Genomic DNA, 14,875 nt, shown 5'->3' on the forward strand with positions numbered 1-14,875 from the left:
CCTCTTTCTCCACATCCCCTCCAGCATTTGTCGTTGGCTGATTTGTGGATGTGGGACATTCTGACTGGGGTAAGGTGGTATCTCAGGGTTGTCTTTATTAAAATTTTAACCAAAATAAAATTTCATACTTTCAGTCCTAAAAAGGTAGTTGGTATATGAGGTAAATGAAATAATAAAGCTAGCTAGAATAATAAACCTACTCATGTTCTCATTCAGTTACATTGAGAAATAATGATAAACATGTAGAAGAATTTTATGTTTGTTTTTATATTATTTTAGCCTAGAAATTCTTGCCCATATTGATAGATCATCTGGCATCAGCCACCATACCAAGCTACTAGAATAGTCATATCCATAGTCTTGGTCACAGAGATTTGGGCAACGCTACTCTGATCTGTCAGTTCATTAGCCACATTGACCAAATCATTGTTGTAGCTTCTCCTATATATGAGATGAAAATCCAGCTACAGCAAACCAAGGCTACCACACATGTGTGTCAAAGCCATCAATATCTAGATTATTTTCACTTACACCATCCAGCAGAGAAACACTAATGTTACCTGTGGTTGTTAGTGTTTCACCATCACACTTTAGAAAGTGGAACGTTCTTTTATGGTCTGAGCTCTTTACACACCTGGGCACACAAGCTCATCAGAGCATTCTCACCTGTAAGGCACCCAGATAGGAGTTGCTTTTCTTACATTTTCTACCTGGACTCAGAAGCCTGAGGTGAGATTTAAACACCTGCAAAGCGTCCAGTTAGGATCATTCAGAGGCCTGCATAGCCACCTAGGGCCAAGAGACAAGAGCTGGGCATCCCACCCCACACAGTGGTTGAAGGCCTGGATGAAAATTGCACAGCAGCTGGCTAGCTTTTGGCCACGAGGCTGCCCATGTAGGACAACCATGTCCACAGAGGACCTCTCCCACCCAGGAACTTCACACACACACACACACACACAATGTCCCTGTGGAGACCAAAACCTTGTTTGGGGAACTAAGTACCAAGTACTAAGTCAGGGTAGTACTAAGATTTGATCTCCGAGCTTCTGCTTGTTAGGCAGGTTGTCTACCACTTGGGCCACACATCCATCTCTGTGCTAATTTAGTTATTTTTCAGGAAGGGTCAAGTTTTTGCCTGGGCTTACCTCAGACCCTAATCTTACCATCTATGACCTCCCTCCCATGTATCTGGGATCACAGGTGAAACACTCCACCCCTAGCTACACCAGAGGCTCAAGCAGAAGTTAAAACAGGGGTGATCATGCTTTATTTAGTAAGGAATTAGTCATTAAGAATGGGAAGAATGCCCTAAATAACTACTCACTGCCAGTAGCTCAGGTCTTTCAGTGCAAATATGTGGTGGCTCTGAAAAGAGCCTTTGGGTTTCAATGGTGAGGGCATACCACATGGTTCACTTAATCTCAGTGAACCTGAGCAGGGCTTTGGTGGCCTGGTTCACAGCAAGCTTGCTGACATTCCTGGGCAGCAGAAGGAGCACAGCTGTCTGGATACCGCTGGTGGATATGGTTGGATGGTTGGTGGTGTGAGCCAGATGTCTGGCCTCACTAGCGATGCGGTCAAACACATCCTTTACAAAGGAATCCATGGTGTACATCATCTCCTGGGAAAGTTTGAGCCTATGGTGAACCTTGTTCAGCGATGGAGGAAAATACTTGGCAAAGCTTTCATGGCAGCAGCAGCGGTGGTGGTGGTGGTGGTGGCGATGATGACACTTCACTTTCTTCCACTGGGCAATCATGTCAGTGTTCTTCAAATATATCTGCAAGTTTTCAGTGGTTCTGAATGGCATGCAGTGACAACTTCTAAGCATCCCTGATGCTTAAATAGGCCACCTTGAGGCCTGATTGTCTTCCATGCATGTTAAGGAGCCTATTAAAAAGCCTCACATGGTGTGTTGTGTACTATGACTCAGTGTGATAAGATAGTCATTTTGCTTGTTCTTCTTAACAACAGGTTGACCAATCACAATCGCTCTTGCCATCTGGTACCCCAGAATCCAGTTGCCTCCACTAGTGAAACTTATGAAGAGATTCCAGAAAGCCAAATGTCTGGTTACCACATTTACTGATATCACATGGATAATGTTTTTTAAATATATTAGACATTTATGTGTACAAAGTTCTAACTGGCTCCTAGACATAAAAGATGTTGAGTAATATAAGTGCATGATCCCTTAGGCATGGGTTGTCTTGCTATTTCAAACTACAATTCACAGAACTCCTGGGAATCAGAAGACATGGTGGCCCAGCTTCTCTTTTAAGTTCCCAACAAGGAGAAATTCCAAAACTAGAATCTTCAAAAAGAAATGACAAAGACCTGTATAACAAATTTCAACACTGATATAGATTAAAGATGTATTCTAAGGGTAGTCCCTTGTCTGGTGCATTACTAAAGCTGTGGGAAAACCTCACAATGTAAAGAATTCATTATAATACATACAAAGGGTTTTTTCCTAAGTATAATCATGCAAGTAAATAACATAAATGCACCCAAAAGCAGAACTTCTGAAATTGGATATTAAATAAAACACTGTAATTCCTGCCTTAACCAGTTTTCTAGCCAGGAATGGGGTACCTGCCTATGATCCCAGGAGGAAATAGATGCATCAGGATCTGAGGCAAGCCTGAGAAAAAAGTTGAGTCCCTTGCTGAAAAATAAAGCAAAAAAAAGGCTGGCAGCATGGCTCAAGTGATAACTTGCCTAGCAATAGAAGACAACGCAGAGCTACTTTTGCAAATTGTCATGGGTTCTAATGTGTTACCTGTTAAATAGCTGAAGAAAAGTTTATCCTGTCTATAAAATTTACAAAGAAAAGAAACAAAGATAAATAGTCCCGATCATATTGGGATTTTTTTTCCTTTTTATTTATGAAAGTATAATGAAAACAACTGTGAATTAACAATGCTGAATAGAATTGTGGAAAGTTGCTTTATGAATAAGGATTTTAAATCCAACTTGAAATATTAGCAAGAAATTTCTCCACAAACGTAGTTTCACTCCTATGAGAAAATTGTGTCCTAGACATTTATCCAAGAGCCACCTTGTGGACACAGAGTGCCAATACAAGAATGGGGCGAAGGCAGTAGCTTCAGTGAGGGAAGATTTGCTGCCAGAGGCCAGAACCGGTTTGCTAAGTGGAGTCAAACCTCTCCACCCAGGAGTCCATTTCTCAGCCGACCGGCAGTTTCTCCCCAGGTGCTAGTGGCTCATGCCTGTATTCCTCACTAATCAGGAGGCTGAGATCTGAGGATCATGGTTCAAAGCCAGCCCAGGCAGGAAAGTCCTTGAGACTCATCTCCAATAAACCACTAGAAAACCGGAAGTGGCGCCTTGGCTCAAGTGGTAGAGTTCTTGCCTTGAGCTGAAGACCTGAGGGACAAGCGCCCAGGCCCAGAGTTCAAGCCCCACAACTCCCGGCCCCGTCCCTCCTCTCCCCCCCCCCCACACACACACATTAGCTCTCCCGGGCACTGGTGGTACATGCTTGAAATACTAGCTATTCAGGAGGCTGAGATCTGAGCATTGCAGTTCAGTTTCCCAGCCCACACCGTCCTCTTTGGAAAGAGTCCTCACAGTCGCCAAGCGATGCTGTCACGTTTCCATAGTAACCCGATTCACGGTCTGGCTTCGCCCTGGCTATTTTTTTTTCTCTCTTTACCCATTTTCTATGCGCCTCTGTTCTTTCTGGTTTGCATGGGTTTCACCATACCGCTATTACACATGGAACATTCATGAAAACATGACTGCACTTCCGATTCCATGGTAACCATAAGGGATCCAGTGCCTTCCCAGTGTACACCATTGACAAAGGTCCCACATCTGTGGAGAGCTTTCTTGCCCTGACCTCACGTTACGGGAGGTGGTATTTAGAGATATCTCTCCTCTTATTCGGCCTACACCGTTTGTGCACAGAAAGTGGCTTCAAGAAACCCCACAACGTGTCTCCCCATTCTCTGTGTTGTAAGACATTCCTGCACTGAGCCCCGAAGCGAAAGACCTCAGTCTCCCCACTCCCAGGGAGGTTGACCATTCCCAATCCTGAGAGTACCCTCAGCACTGTGCTCGTCTGTCTGATGACGTGGCCATTATGATGTCAAGTTTCTATGGCAACTTCTACAGACTGGAAATGCACCTTGCATAGCCCTTCCTTGTGTGCCATACCCTGTCCTGAAAGCAAAATGGCTTCACCCTTCAATCCACATAATATACGTTAGAGAAACTCAGCAAGGATGCCAGCACTTGGCTGAAGTCTGCCTGGGTTGTGAACCCAAAATAACTCTGCTGTCAGGAATTGTGTTGTCTATAAAAATAACCTTTGTTGGGTTAAATCAATATACAGAGACACAGGGATATTTCTTAAAGCTCTTGGAGGTGATTTAATCCTCTGACAGGGAACATGGAAACATACATCACTCTATGCAGTCATCCATCTGTGGTACATAAAAGACTATCCATAATCATCTGACTTACAGATCTATGGTAATAAAATATGTCATTTGAGCAAGCTCACAGTTATTTCAGGAACTGAAGTCTAAAACAATGTGTTCACTTAGTAGGCAGAATCCTAGTTAATTCATTCACTTGTTTATCCTGAGGAATTCTTGTCCTCTGTTCCAGATATTTTTCCACATAAAAAGACATCATGGAAATAGCACATTTCCCTCTTTCCTCCACACCCACAATTCTCTACACCAGAAATGATGTAATCGGTTTAGATGGAGAAGGAGAAACTGTACATCCCAGTCCCTCACGCTTCAAAGACCCTAGTAGTAAGTTGCCTTGTAGGTGCACTTACAGTGCTCTTCACTTTGGGAATGAAACATGTAGCTCAGTAGTGTGTCCAGAGCCTATCAATGATGTTTAAATGCATTACACTTTGAACATAGAAAACTGTATTCTGGTGGATGTGGAAAATGCTTGCCTAGTGATGATTGTGATAAATACCTGGAAAACATAGGACAGCGTTAGCACCTGGAAGATAAAGAGTTTTGAGATTTATAAGCTTATATACTCTTGCTTGAGTGCTGTATTGATGGCTTATGCTTTGCTTGTTTTAAAAGACCTTCCCTAAAAAAATCATATCTTGGTTTTAGTAAAATAAAATGTTGCATCTGTAACCACAGATTTATTATCCAGTGAAATCAATCATGAATATACTAACATAAAAGGTATGAAAGGAGCTAAACACATAAATTACCTGACATATGTTAAGTATAAACCCCCTGTACATGACCTATATAATAAAAACTTTAGAAAAATTTAAAAAAACTACTCAGAAAAAGCCAGAAGGGACACTGTGGCTCAAGTGGTGGAGTGTCTGCCTTGAGGAAAAAAATTTCAGGTACAGCTCCAGGCCCTGAGTTCAAGCACCAGAACAACCCCTCCATCAAAAAAAAATATGACTTTCCTAAACTGACACAAGATAGAAAACTCTGAATAACCTTATGAAAGAAATTTAAGAAAAAGTTATATTAAACTGTACAACAAAGTTTTGAACTTTAATATTACCAAATTCCTTCCTCAATCTTGTCTGCTTGCCTAGAAATCCATTCTTACTTCTCCAGTAAAGATTCACCCGGTCTGGTCTTAGCCCTACTCATATATATATATATATATATATATATATATATATATATACTGAGACTTGCTTAAATTCTGGAATCATGACAACTCCATATATAATGTGAAGAGAACAAGTTGGCATAATGTTGAAAGGAGTGACAGTGATCAAGATATATTGTATTCATAGACTACATTGTTAAATGGAAACTTTTGTAGAAGTACCAATAGATAAATTTTTAAAAGAAAAAAAAAAGAGAACAAGTTTGCATGTTTTGCGAGACACTTACATCTAAAGGAAGATCACAAGTAAGTTCCCATCTTTTGCTGCACTCCTAAGTCTACAATGAAGACTCTCAGACAAATGTGCTAGCATACTAACCCAGTAGGGCTAAAATATGAAAATCCCAAAGTTTCTTTATTAGAGAGATCTCTGAAACACTTTTTTAATTGTGATTAAATGATTACATAAATTTCACAGAGTTCGCAGTATTGTGAGATAGTGATACTTAAAGTCACAAACATATTCTAACCTTCATAGACAAATTGTCTTTATTGTAGTCTATAAAGCTTGTGAATTCTATGAGCTTTGGCAATGCAGTTATTTCTTCCACATTGGGTGATATGTACATTTCTTTCCTTTTGCTTAGTGTCAGCTGTTCCCTCTTTCCCTCTCATTTCCTCCCTCCCATCACTGCCCTTGAGTTGCTTAGTCCGTTTTGATCAATGTCCAGTGCAGCTGATGGGTCCAGCTATTGTATGTTTTCCCCTGTTTCTCGCTGTGTCTGTCCTCATCCTGTCTCCCTCTGATGTGCACATATATCCCATATATGTGGTCAGCAGCATGGGGTCGTTTAATAATGATACGACAAGATAAGTGGAGGTCCTTTGTTTCTCATCTTGTTTAGATTCTCATATCTCCTTATGTTTTGGATTTAACATCCACATATCAGGAAGATCATGTGCCATTTGTCTCTGAAACACTTTTTAATGAAGAAAATACAATAAGGGTGACACAAATATATAATATACATAATTAGAGATTAAAATAAGCAAAGTAAGCTTTGTTTAGAGTTACATTAAGAAGTAGTAACATGTGGAAGAAATCATGAGAACCTTAAACAAATTTTGGATAGCGGTTCCCTCTGGAGCTGAGGCAATAAAAAGTTACCAAAGGGCATCTGGTCTTACTGTAAGGTCTTACTCTATAACCATAGTAGTGTACATATATACTTAGTAAATTACTATTAACTTTGCCTTTTAAAATGTCTGAAATCTAATATCTGGCTCTATTGATTAATGAGTGTCCATGATGGATATAGAAAATATGGATATTCATTCAAAAGCCACTATGAACATATTCATAAGCTTCAGGCCCATCATCCATGAGTAAAAGTTTTATCATTGGTATATTAACTCTCATTATCCTGCAAATGTGTGTGTGTTTTCAGTATGGATTTCACCTAACCAGAATGTATTGATTTTCTAGATGTTAAATCATAAGTGTGGTGACTGACAGCTACCCTTCTTTAGCTCACAAGGCTGTAGGTCAGGAGTCTGCCAAGGCATGATCTCATTCTCTGCTTAGGGTCTCACAAGGCTGGAGTCAAGGAATCAGTATTGGCTCAGTGAGGTGTCATCATAGACTTTAGGCAAAAGTCTAGCTCCAATAACATTCGTGTTGCCATAGAAATCATTCCTGATGACTCTTGGACTGAAGTCTCCTTTCCCTTGATGTCTGTCATCCAGGAGTGCTCTCAGTGCCTACAGATTATTCAGGTCTCTGCCATGTGCCCTCCCCACCATCTCCCATCTAGCAATGCAGCATTAAATGTTTCATGTGCTTTAAATCTCTGACTTCCTCTCCTCTGAATGCCTAGTGAATATTCTCTGCTTTCAAAGAGTTTATGTCAGATCAACCCAGAAACTCTCTTTTTTGCTGAACAAGAAAACATACAGAAGTGATATCTCATACCATTCCCCAGTTATGCCCATACTCAATGGGGAAGAAATTATTCAAAGATGGGTATCACTGGACATCATCTGAGTTTCTACCTACATAACAGACTTTTTAAATCAATGGCTCCGGCCTTTAATCCTAGGTACTCATGAGACTGAGATCTGGATCCTGGGCAGAAAAGTAAATGAAAGCCCTTATCCAGAATAATCATCAAAAAGCAGTGCAGAGAGACAAAAAGCACATCTTTTCTCTGATAGGACTCTAGACACTCACAGTGAAACCAGAAGGGTACACTCTTAGGGGAGTAACATAAAGGTCCAATGCCCATGTGTCTTTTATATTTACATAAATATATATTTATATATAAATATATTTATACATAAGAGCTCCAAGATATGCAAACAAGAGATTCTCTTTTTCATTATTTTGTTGATGATTCTATCTTCTTTTTGTTATGTGTGGTTTATTGGGGTGTATATCTTTGGGAGGGTTGGGGGAGGCACAGAACTCAAAGGGAAAAGGGTGAAAAAGTGCAACTGTGGAGCTCATTGGACACTGATGAAATTCTACAACTCATAGGTAGAGACAGAAGGGAGGGATGGAAAGAGAGTGAAGTGGAAGAGAGTGGAAGACACTATATGAAAGGAAATGAATCATGTCATTGTAATCCACAATAAAAGTAAATAAAGTAATTCTTTTTAAATCAAGAGGACAGAGACAGAGAAAGAGAGAGTGAGCAGGACTGGAGGCATGGATCAAATGGTAGGGTATCAGCCATGAACAAAAAGCTGAGGAAGCACAAGGTCCTGAACTCTTCACTCACTTTAAACCCAGTACTGGGGGGGAAAAACTAGTCAGACTTCTACAATTGCTGAGATTTAACTGAGTTTTCTGAGTTGAAGAATGATAATTCGAAAAGAATACAAAGCAGATTCTTTTCATCCTAGTATATACTGATTTCTGTTCATGATAGCAATACTGGTAACTTTATGTGTGGAAGCCCTCAATGTCTCTGTACATCTGAACTGTCCACCTTTCCATCCAGACTTCCAGGAAGCTTTGTGTGATGGAGGCTTGGCCACCGCCCCTCCCTCCACCTTCCTGCTCATGTCCAAGATGCAGTTCTATATTTGGTCACAAGAGGGCGCAAAGAGTTTCTACAATGAAAGAAAAATACACCACTCTAAAAACAAGCCATACAGAGTCATTCTAAATCTTTTTCAGGGGGGAAATCATGTTAGATGCAAGAGAATACTGCAAGAGCATATACCATTAAGTAGTAGGTAATCTACTGCACCTTGGTAGTCATCAGCAGGCACAGGAGGGCAGTGCAGGGTCATAGGAGGTGACTGAATGGGGGCACCTGAACTGGCTGTGGGCAGTGTATCACAGTGTACTGGGAGTGGAGTGATGGAGGGAGGTTGTTGAAAGTCTGGGAAAGGTGTACAAATATGGGGCAATGGACAGTGAATGGCATTCTGTCTGAAGGACCCTTCTATAGTGTGAACACCCCAACCCACACTGAGGAGGAAAGAGATATATCAGTGAATACCAGGTAGATTTGCAGCCAACAGAAAATGGAACTGCAAACACTGTACAGATCATTCTGTCTTGTACCAGTCCTGGGGCTTGAACTCGGGTGAGCTTTTGTGCTCAAGGATAATGCTCTACCACTTGAGCCTACAGCTTCACTTTTGGATTTTTGGTGGTTAGGGTGATAAGACTCTCACAGACTTTCCTGCCTGCACTGACTATAAAACACAATCCTCAGATCTCAGCCTCCTGAGTAGCTAGGAATGCAGGTATGAACACTGGCATCTGGTCCAGACAATTTTGTATTTTTTCTCAATCATAATCCTTTTATTTCATTAAAAAATGATACAAGGGTCTCATATCTAAAATATACTTGGAACTCAAAAAATTAAATTCCCCAACAACAAATCCTCAAAGAAACAACTGCCCAATAAATAAGTGGGCTAAAGACTTAAAGAGAAACTTCTCTGAAGAAGAAAGAAGGATGGCCAATAGACACATGAAGAAATGCTCAACATCCCTAGCCATAAAAGAAATGCAAATCAAAACAACATTGAGATACCAACTCACTCCAGTTAGAATGGCAAAAATCAAGAACTCTAACAACAACAGATGCTGGAGGGGATGTGGACAGAAGGGAACCCTACTGCATTGTTGGAGGGAATGTAAACTTGTTCAACCACTTTGGAAAGCAGTATGGAGGTTCCTCAAAAGACTCCACATAGAGCTCCCCTATGACCCAGCAATCCCACTTTTGGGCATTTACCCAAATGTTTACAAACAAGACCTCACTAAAGCTACCAGCACAACTATGTTTATTGCAGCATTATTTACCATAGCTAAGATATGGAACCAACCCAGATGCCCCTCAGTAGATGAATGGATCAAGAAAATGGGGTATATATACACAATGGAATTCTATGCCTCCATCAGAAAGAATGACATTGCCCCATTTGTTAGGAAATGGAAAGACTTGGAAAAAATTATATTAAGTGAAGGAAGCCAGGCCCAAAGAAACATAGTTCCCATGGTTTCCCTTATTTGCAATATCTAGTATATGTATGAGTCAAGTGGAAATGGTCAGATAATGTGATGCTAGGAAAATGAACCCTTAGATATGTATTTTAATGTTTTTTCTCTCATGCATTTGTTTCTAACGCATTTATAAGATTATCTCTTTGTTGCTTTGTATGTCCCTCCCCCACAGTATAACCCCTGCCTTCACTATATTTAATGTCAGTATAACTTGTGGAGGAGATGGGGAAAAACAAGTCGTTTAAGGATACAGGTGGAACTGTTGCAACAATGAGAAGTACAAGTTGTCATGTCGAAAACGAACTTTACAACGTTGGTGGGGGGGCAGGATTGGGTGGGGGGGTGGGGGGGAGGCTGGGAAGGGATGTGAAGGGTAAACAAAGGAGGAGGCTGCAATGCTTGATAAGAAGTGTACGCATTATCCTGCCCATGTAATTGTAACCCCTCTGTACAGTATGTTCACAAAAATTAAATTAAATTAAATTTAAAAAATGATACAAGCATGGTAACAACTGTGATGTCACTTGGTATTCAGAGCCACAATTGCAGCTTTCAGAATCACCCTGGGGGGTTAGCATTAGGAGTGGAGCAATAGATATTTGAAACTTGAATTCTAGGAGCCAGCAGAATTTTGTGGAAGTCTCCTTTACATGTAGTAATCCTTATGTGTCCATCATTTTTCCAGGCTATTTAAAAATCCACTTTTCCCAAAATATTGGAAACCAGTAAGGCTGCTGTATCAGTCAGCCATATTGAAAATGATAGAGGTGGAAGAGCTGGAAAGACATACTTAAAGAGACAATTTGTTTTTAAAAATATAATTGTGGGGCTAGGAAGGTGGCTCAGTGGTAGAGTGCTTGCCTAGCATGCATGAGGCCCTGGGTTCAATTCCTCAGCACCACATAAGCAGAAAAAACCAGAAGTGGCGCAGTGGCCTAAGTGGTAAAGCACTCACCTTGAGCTGAATTGCTCAGGAGCTTAGGGACAATGCCCAGGCCCAGAGTTCTGAAAATAGAATAGAAATTGTGTTTCCAAAATCAGTAGCATATAGGTCTCTTAATTTTATTAGTAATCTTTCTTTTTTATAAACACATGCCAACATTTTTCAAATTATACATCATTTCACTGATGCAACAGCTCAGTCTCTAAGCATACATTTGGCCAGTCAATAAGAGCTGCATCTCTGTGCATCAGTCATTGTGTGGGACAGTGATTGGGACTGAACCAATAAACATATTATTCAGCCTATTCATGGGGCAATGCATATGTGACACCTATTTCTTGCTTTGGTTAAGTGTTTTCTATTGCAGTGATTCATATATAAAAACCCAGTGTTGGGAGTGAGATATATATCTTGTCCCTTGCAGTAAGTTATGCAGTGTAGAGCAGCCATTAGGCAAATTAAGATTCCTTTTTGCTCCAATAATTTGAATGTTTATATATATCAATGTTGTTTAATATTCATTGTCTTCTCTTCTCTCAATGATCTTTTTGTTTCAGTTGTTCTATTAATATCTTATGAATTTCAAAACAACAGACCTTATTGTAATGCTTTCTTTTAGTGAGAGATTGAACCCAGGGCCTTGTGCCTGTTAAGCATGTACTCTATCATTCAGCTTCATATGCATCCCTTAAGTGCCTTTAAACATTTATTTCTAAAAATTTATTTCTAGCTTTCTACATCTAAAGACAGTTCTCTGAAAAGTCAGTGCTTTTAGTTATATGCCCTAAAGCTCAATATTTTCCCATTCTTGTTTAGTTTTCTATATGAACAATTGAAACAACTTGTAAATAACCCTTCTGATTGTCAACTTGAGATTAGTGTAGGCTACAAATGGAGTTCCACACTAACTTGTGCTACATAGTAAAACCCTGTCTCAAATCCCACTGCCTAACAATTCCCAAGGTTTAGTGATTTTCCTCTAACTATAGGATGAGAAATTAGACTGGGACCTGAATACCATATCTAATGGTAATTTGAAATCCACATATTTGTTTTGTCAAAGGTAATTTTTAAGAACCTTTATGAACTCACTGAAAATGTCTTGAACTTTATCTAATTTTTCTTTTTTGCACAATTATTGATTTAGGAAAATATGCAGCTTGTTATAAATTAAAAATCAATGCAATGTCTCCCAAAATAGTTACTTTTAATTTGTTTTGGCCATCATGAGGCTTGAACTCAGGGCCTGGGTGCTGTCCCTGAGTACTTTTGCTCAAGGCTAGCATACTTATCACTTTGAGCCACAGCACTACTTCTGGTTTTCTGGTAGTTAATTGGAGATAGAAGTCTCATGGACTTTCCTGCCCAAGCTGGCTTTGAACCATGATCCTCAGACCTCAACCTCCTGAGCATTTAGGATTACAGGTGTGAGCCATAAGTGCCTGGCTCTAACTTTAAATTTTTATGTAGCAAATCTGAAGATTTAATGTTTTCATCCATTGCATTTTAATGCCTTTCTTAACTGAAGTAAAATACTCATCTTTGCAAAAATTTGAACCCAGGCCCTTGTACCTGTTAAGCACAAGTTGTAGTTATTATAGTTCCTATGTGAGAACTAAGATTATATATATATATATATATATTGGTAGCACTTTAGACATTATTATGTACCAGAATCATTAGGGAAACTTGGTAAAAATTAAAGTTCTGGAACTTCATTTTGTTGGTGCCCCAACTTAATAAAGTCCCCAAGTGACTCTTTCATAGGCAGCAGATTAGCATGCTTTTAGAAACATCTGGGTATTAGTAAACGAACTCAATGTTTTAGGAACTGCAAGCAATCTTTTCTACAGAGTAAAGTTACAGGTTCAAGGTTATTTACTTTGTCTGGAACTGAACTAAGGCAGTAATTGTGAATTCCTGGCTTAGTCATTATTATACTTTTTTGGAAGTGTCTACTTATATCAGGCAGTAATCAAACATGAGCAACACATGCTTTTTGGAATAGATAATCCTGAAGAGAACAGGATGTGTGCTGAACTAATGTCACCCATCTTTGGCACTGAAACAACTGAAATTATAAGATATAATATCCTTTGCCCCTGTAAGTTTTTTGTGTATTTTATTTTAAATTATATTTTGTGTTTTTTATTTAAGGTATTTTATACAGACTACAAAATGTCTGACTAATATATTGATTTACAGAAATGAGTCCCTGTATTAATCCTTTTGTATATTTAATTTCACTAGTATTATATAAGAAGTAGGTAAATATAAAATTGTAAATAAAAACAAGATTGCTTTTTAAAATTGCTTTATTAGCTTCACAATATATAATGAGCATCTTTCCATGCAATAGATAAATTCTCCTGCTAACAAAATTCTTACAGACGGGGTCAAAAACACAACATTCAATTAGAAGCTGGTAATAGGAGATCCACAAGGAACATCAAAAGATTTACAAGAGTACATCACAAACATGTAGTTTTAGGAAGCAGGGGTCTCTCGCAATTAACTTGAGGGAACACATCAGGATTCAGGATTTAGGGCATAAGGCAAAACTCATCATGGTGGTCCTGGTGGGGGGGGTCGGTGCTAACTGCCCGCAGACTATGGCTCAACTGCTTCTCCCTCAGCTTTTCCATGAGCTGTCTCACCTCCTCCCCAAACCTTTCCATGTTCTCTTCTCTCATCCTTGCCTGGGGCTCTCCAAGCCTATGCATCAGATCCCATCTATAGTGCAGGACGGGCTGCCTAACACGGAATCGCCTGCGATTCCCTCTAGGAACCCCGGCTTCTGAAGGCTGAGCCAAGGGCTCCTTTTTAGTAGCAACTTGCTCCTTTTCTTCCTTGTTTTCATTTTCCTGGTGAGTATTTTCCACATCAAGGTTTTTCGTTGCTTGTTCCTCTTTGGACGCCATTATTCCTAGGAGACAAAAAAAAAAAAAAAAAAAGGAAAAGAAAAAAGGGACTAAATTCCTCGTGGTTGTTTCAGCACCAAGGACAGAGGTATTCATACAAGTCACTATTCAGAATGCACTAGTCCTTTTTTTTTTCCTTCAAAATTTCATTTTCCCACCTGAAAGCCCCTGTGCGCCCTCTAGGGGGCCCCTGATCCTAGCCCCTCCCCCAAACCACCATTTTCCCTGAGGATCCATTTTCAGACCTCCCCAGATACCAAAATGGAGGACAAGGATGGAATGGGAGAGCTGGAATTAAGGGGGTCTCATATTGGGCTTTTATACATTCCTACCCCCCCCACTCCCGCTGCTGCCCCCAGCAATGCCCCTTGCACCAACCTGGGCCTATCCTTGCTGGCTCCTCCTCCCGATTCTGGGAAGGTTCTTTGCTGCGACACTCAGACCTGCAGACAGCTGGACCAAGTGAGGAAGCCTGAGCTGCTACTTCCCAGAACCCAGCGCCGTTCAGTCTCTTCCTCCCCACACCCTCTCCATCCCCACCCTATCCCCTCCCAGAGGTGCTCCCATTGCAGGGACTAGAGGGTGATTTCCCTTGGCTCTCAGGTGCCCCGCTGCGCCTCCCCCGAAACCCCAACCGCCCCGCATCCCCACTCCAAGGGGGCCGCACTTGTATTCCCAGAAAGCCAGGGTGTGGAGGAGACGGGCGCCCGCCGCACTTTTCTGCACCTGCCTCGCTGCGATCGGCAAACGGCTGCGGGCGGCAAGCGGCTGCGGGCCGGGCCTTGGCGCGCGGGCCCCGGGGCCTTACCTGCTCCGCTTTCCCCGGGCCCGATGCCAGCCCGCCGTGCGCTGGGCGGCGGGGAGCTGCTAGCCAGACGCGAGTGACGACTGCACCCAAGG

At 40.9% G+C, this 14,875-nt stretch overlaps 2 protein-coding genes across 2 annotated transcripts in view; both read right to left on the reverse strand.

Moving 5' to 3' along the window:
* Bex2 (brain expressed X-linked 2) overlaps positions 1 to 14,403 on the reverse strand; it is a 98,822-nt gene extending 84,419 nt beyond the window's left edge. Inside the window, exon 1 of the mRNA XM_013036602.1 lies at positions 14,354 to 14,403. The gene's annotated coding sequence lies outside the window, so the exon portion shown is untranslated. The remainder of the gene's footprint in view (positions 1 to 14,353) is intronic.
* Positions 13,378 to 14,791, reverse strand: LOC106001509 (protein BEX1-like). The gene is made up of 3 exons (XM_013036603.1): positions 14,784 to 14,791; positions 14,354 to 14,418; positions 13,378 to 13,980 (listed from the first exon to the last, which is right to left on the reverse strand). The coding sequence occupies exon 3, from the start codon at positions 13,973 to 13,975 to the stop codon at positions 13,598 to 13,600; it is 378 nt and encodes a 125-aa protein (XP_012892057.1). The 5' UTR covers positions 13,976 to 13,980; positions 14,354 to 14,418; positions 14,784 to 14,791; the 3' UTR covers positions 13,378 to 13,597.
* Positions 14,792 to 14,875: the final 84 nt, after the last annotated feature.

The sequence above is a fragment of the Dipodomys ordii genome, unplaced genomic scaffold (genome assembly GCF_000151885.1).
Source record: "Dipodomys ordii isolate 6190 unplaced genomic scaffold, Dord_2.0 Scaffold303, whole genome shotgun sequence".
Classification (NCBI taxonomy): Eukaryota; Metazoa; Chordata; class Mammalia; order Rodentia; family Heteromyidae; genus Dipodomys; species Dipodomys ordii.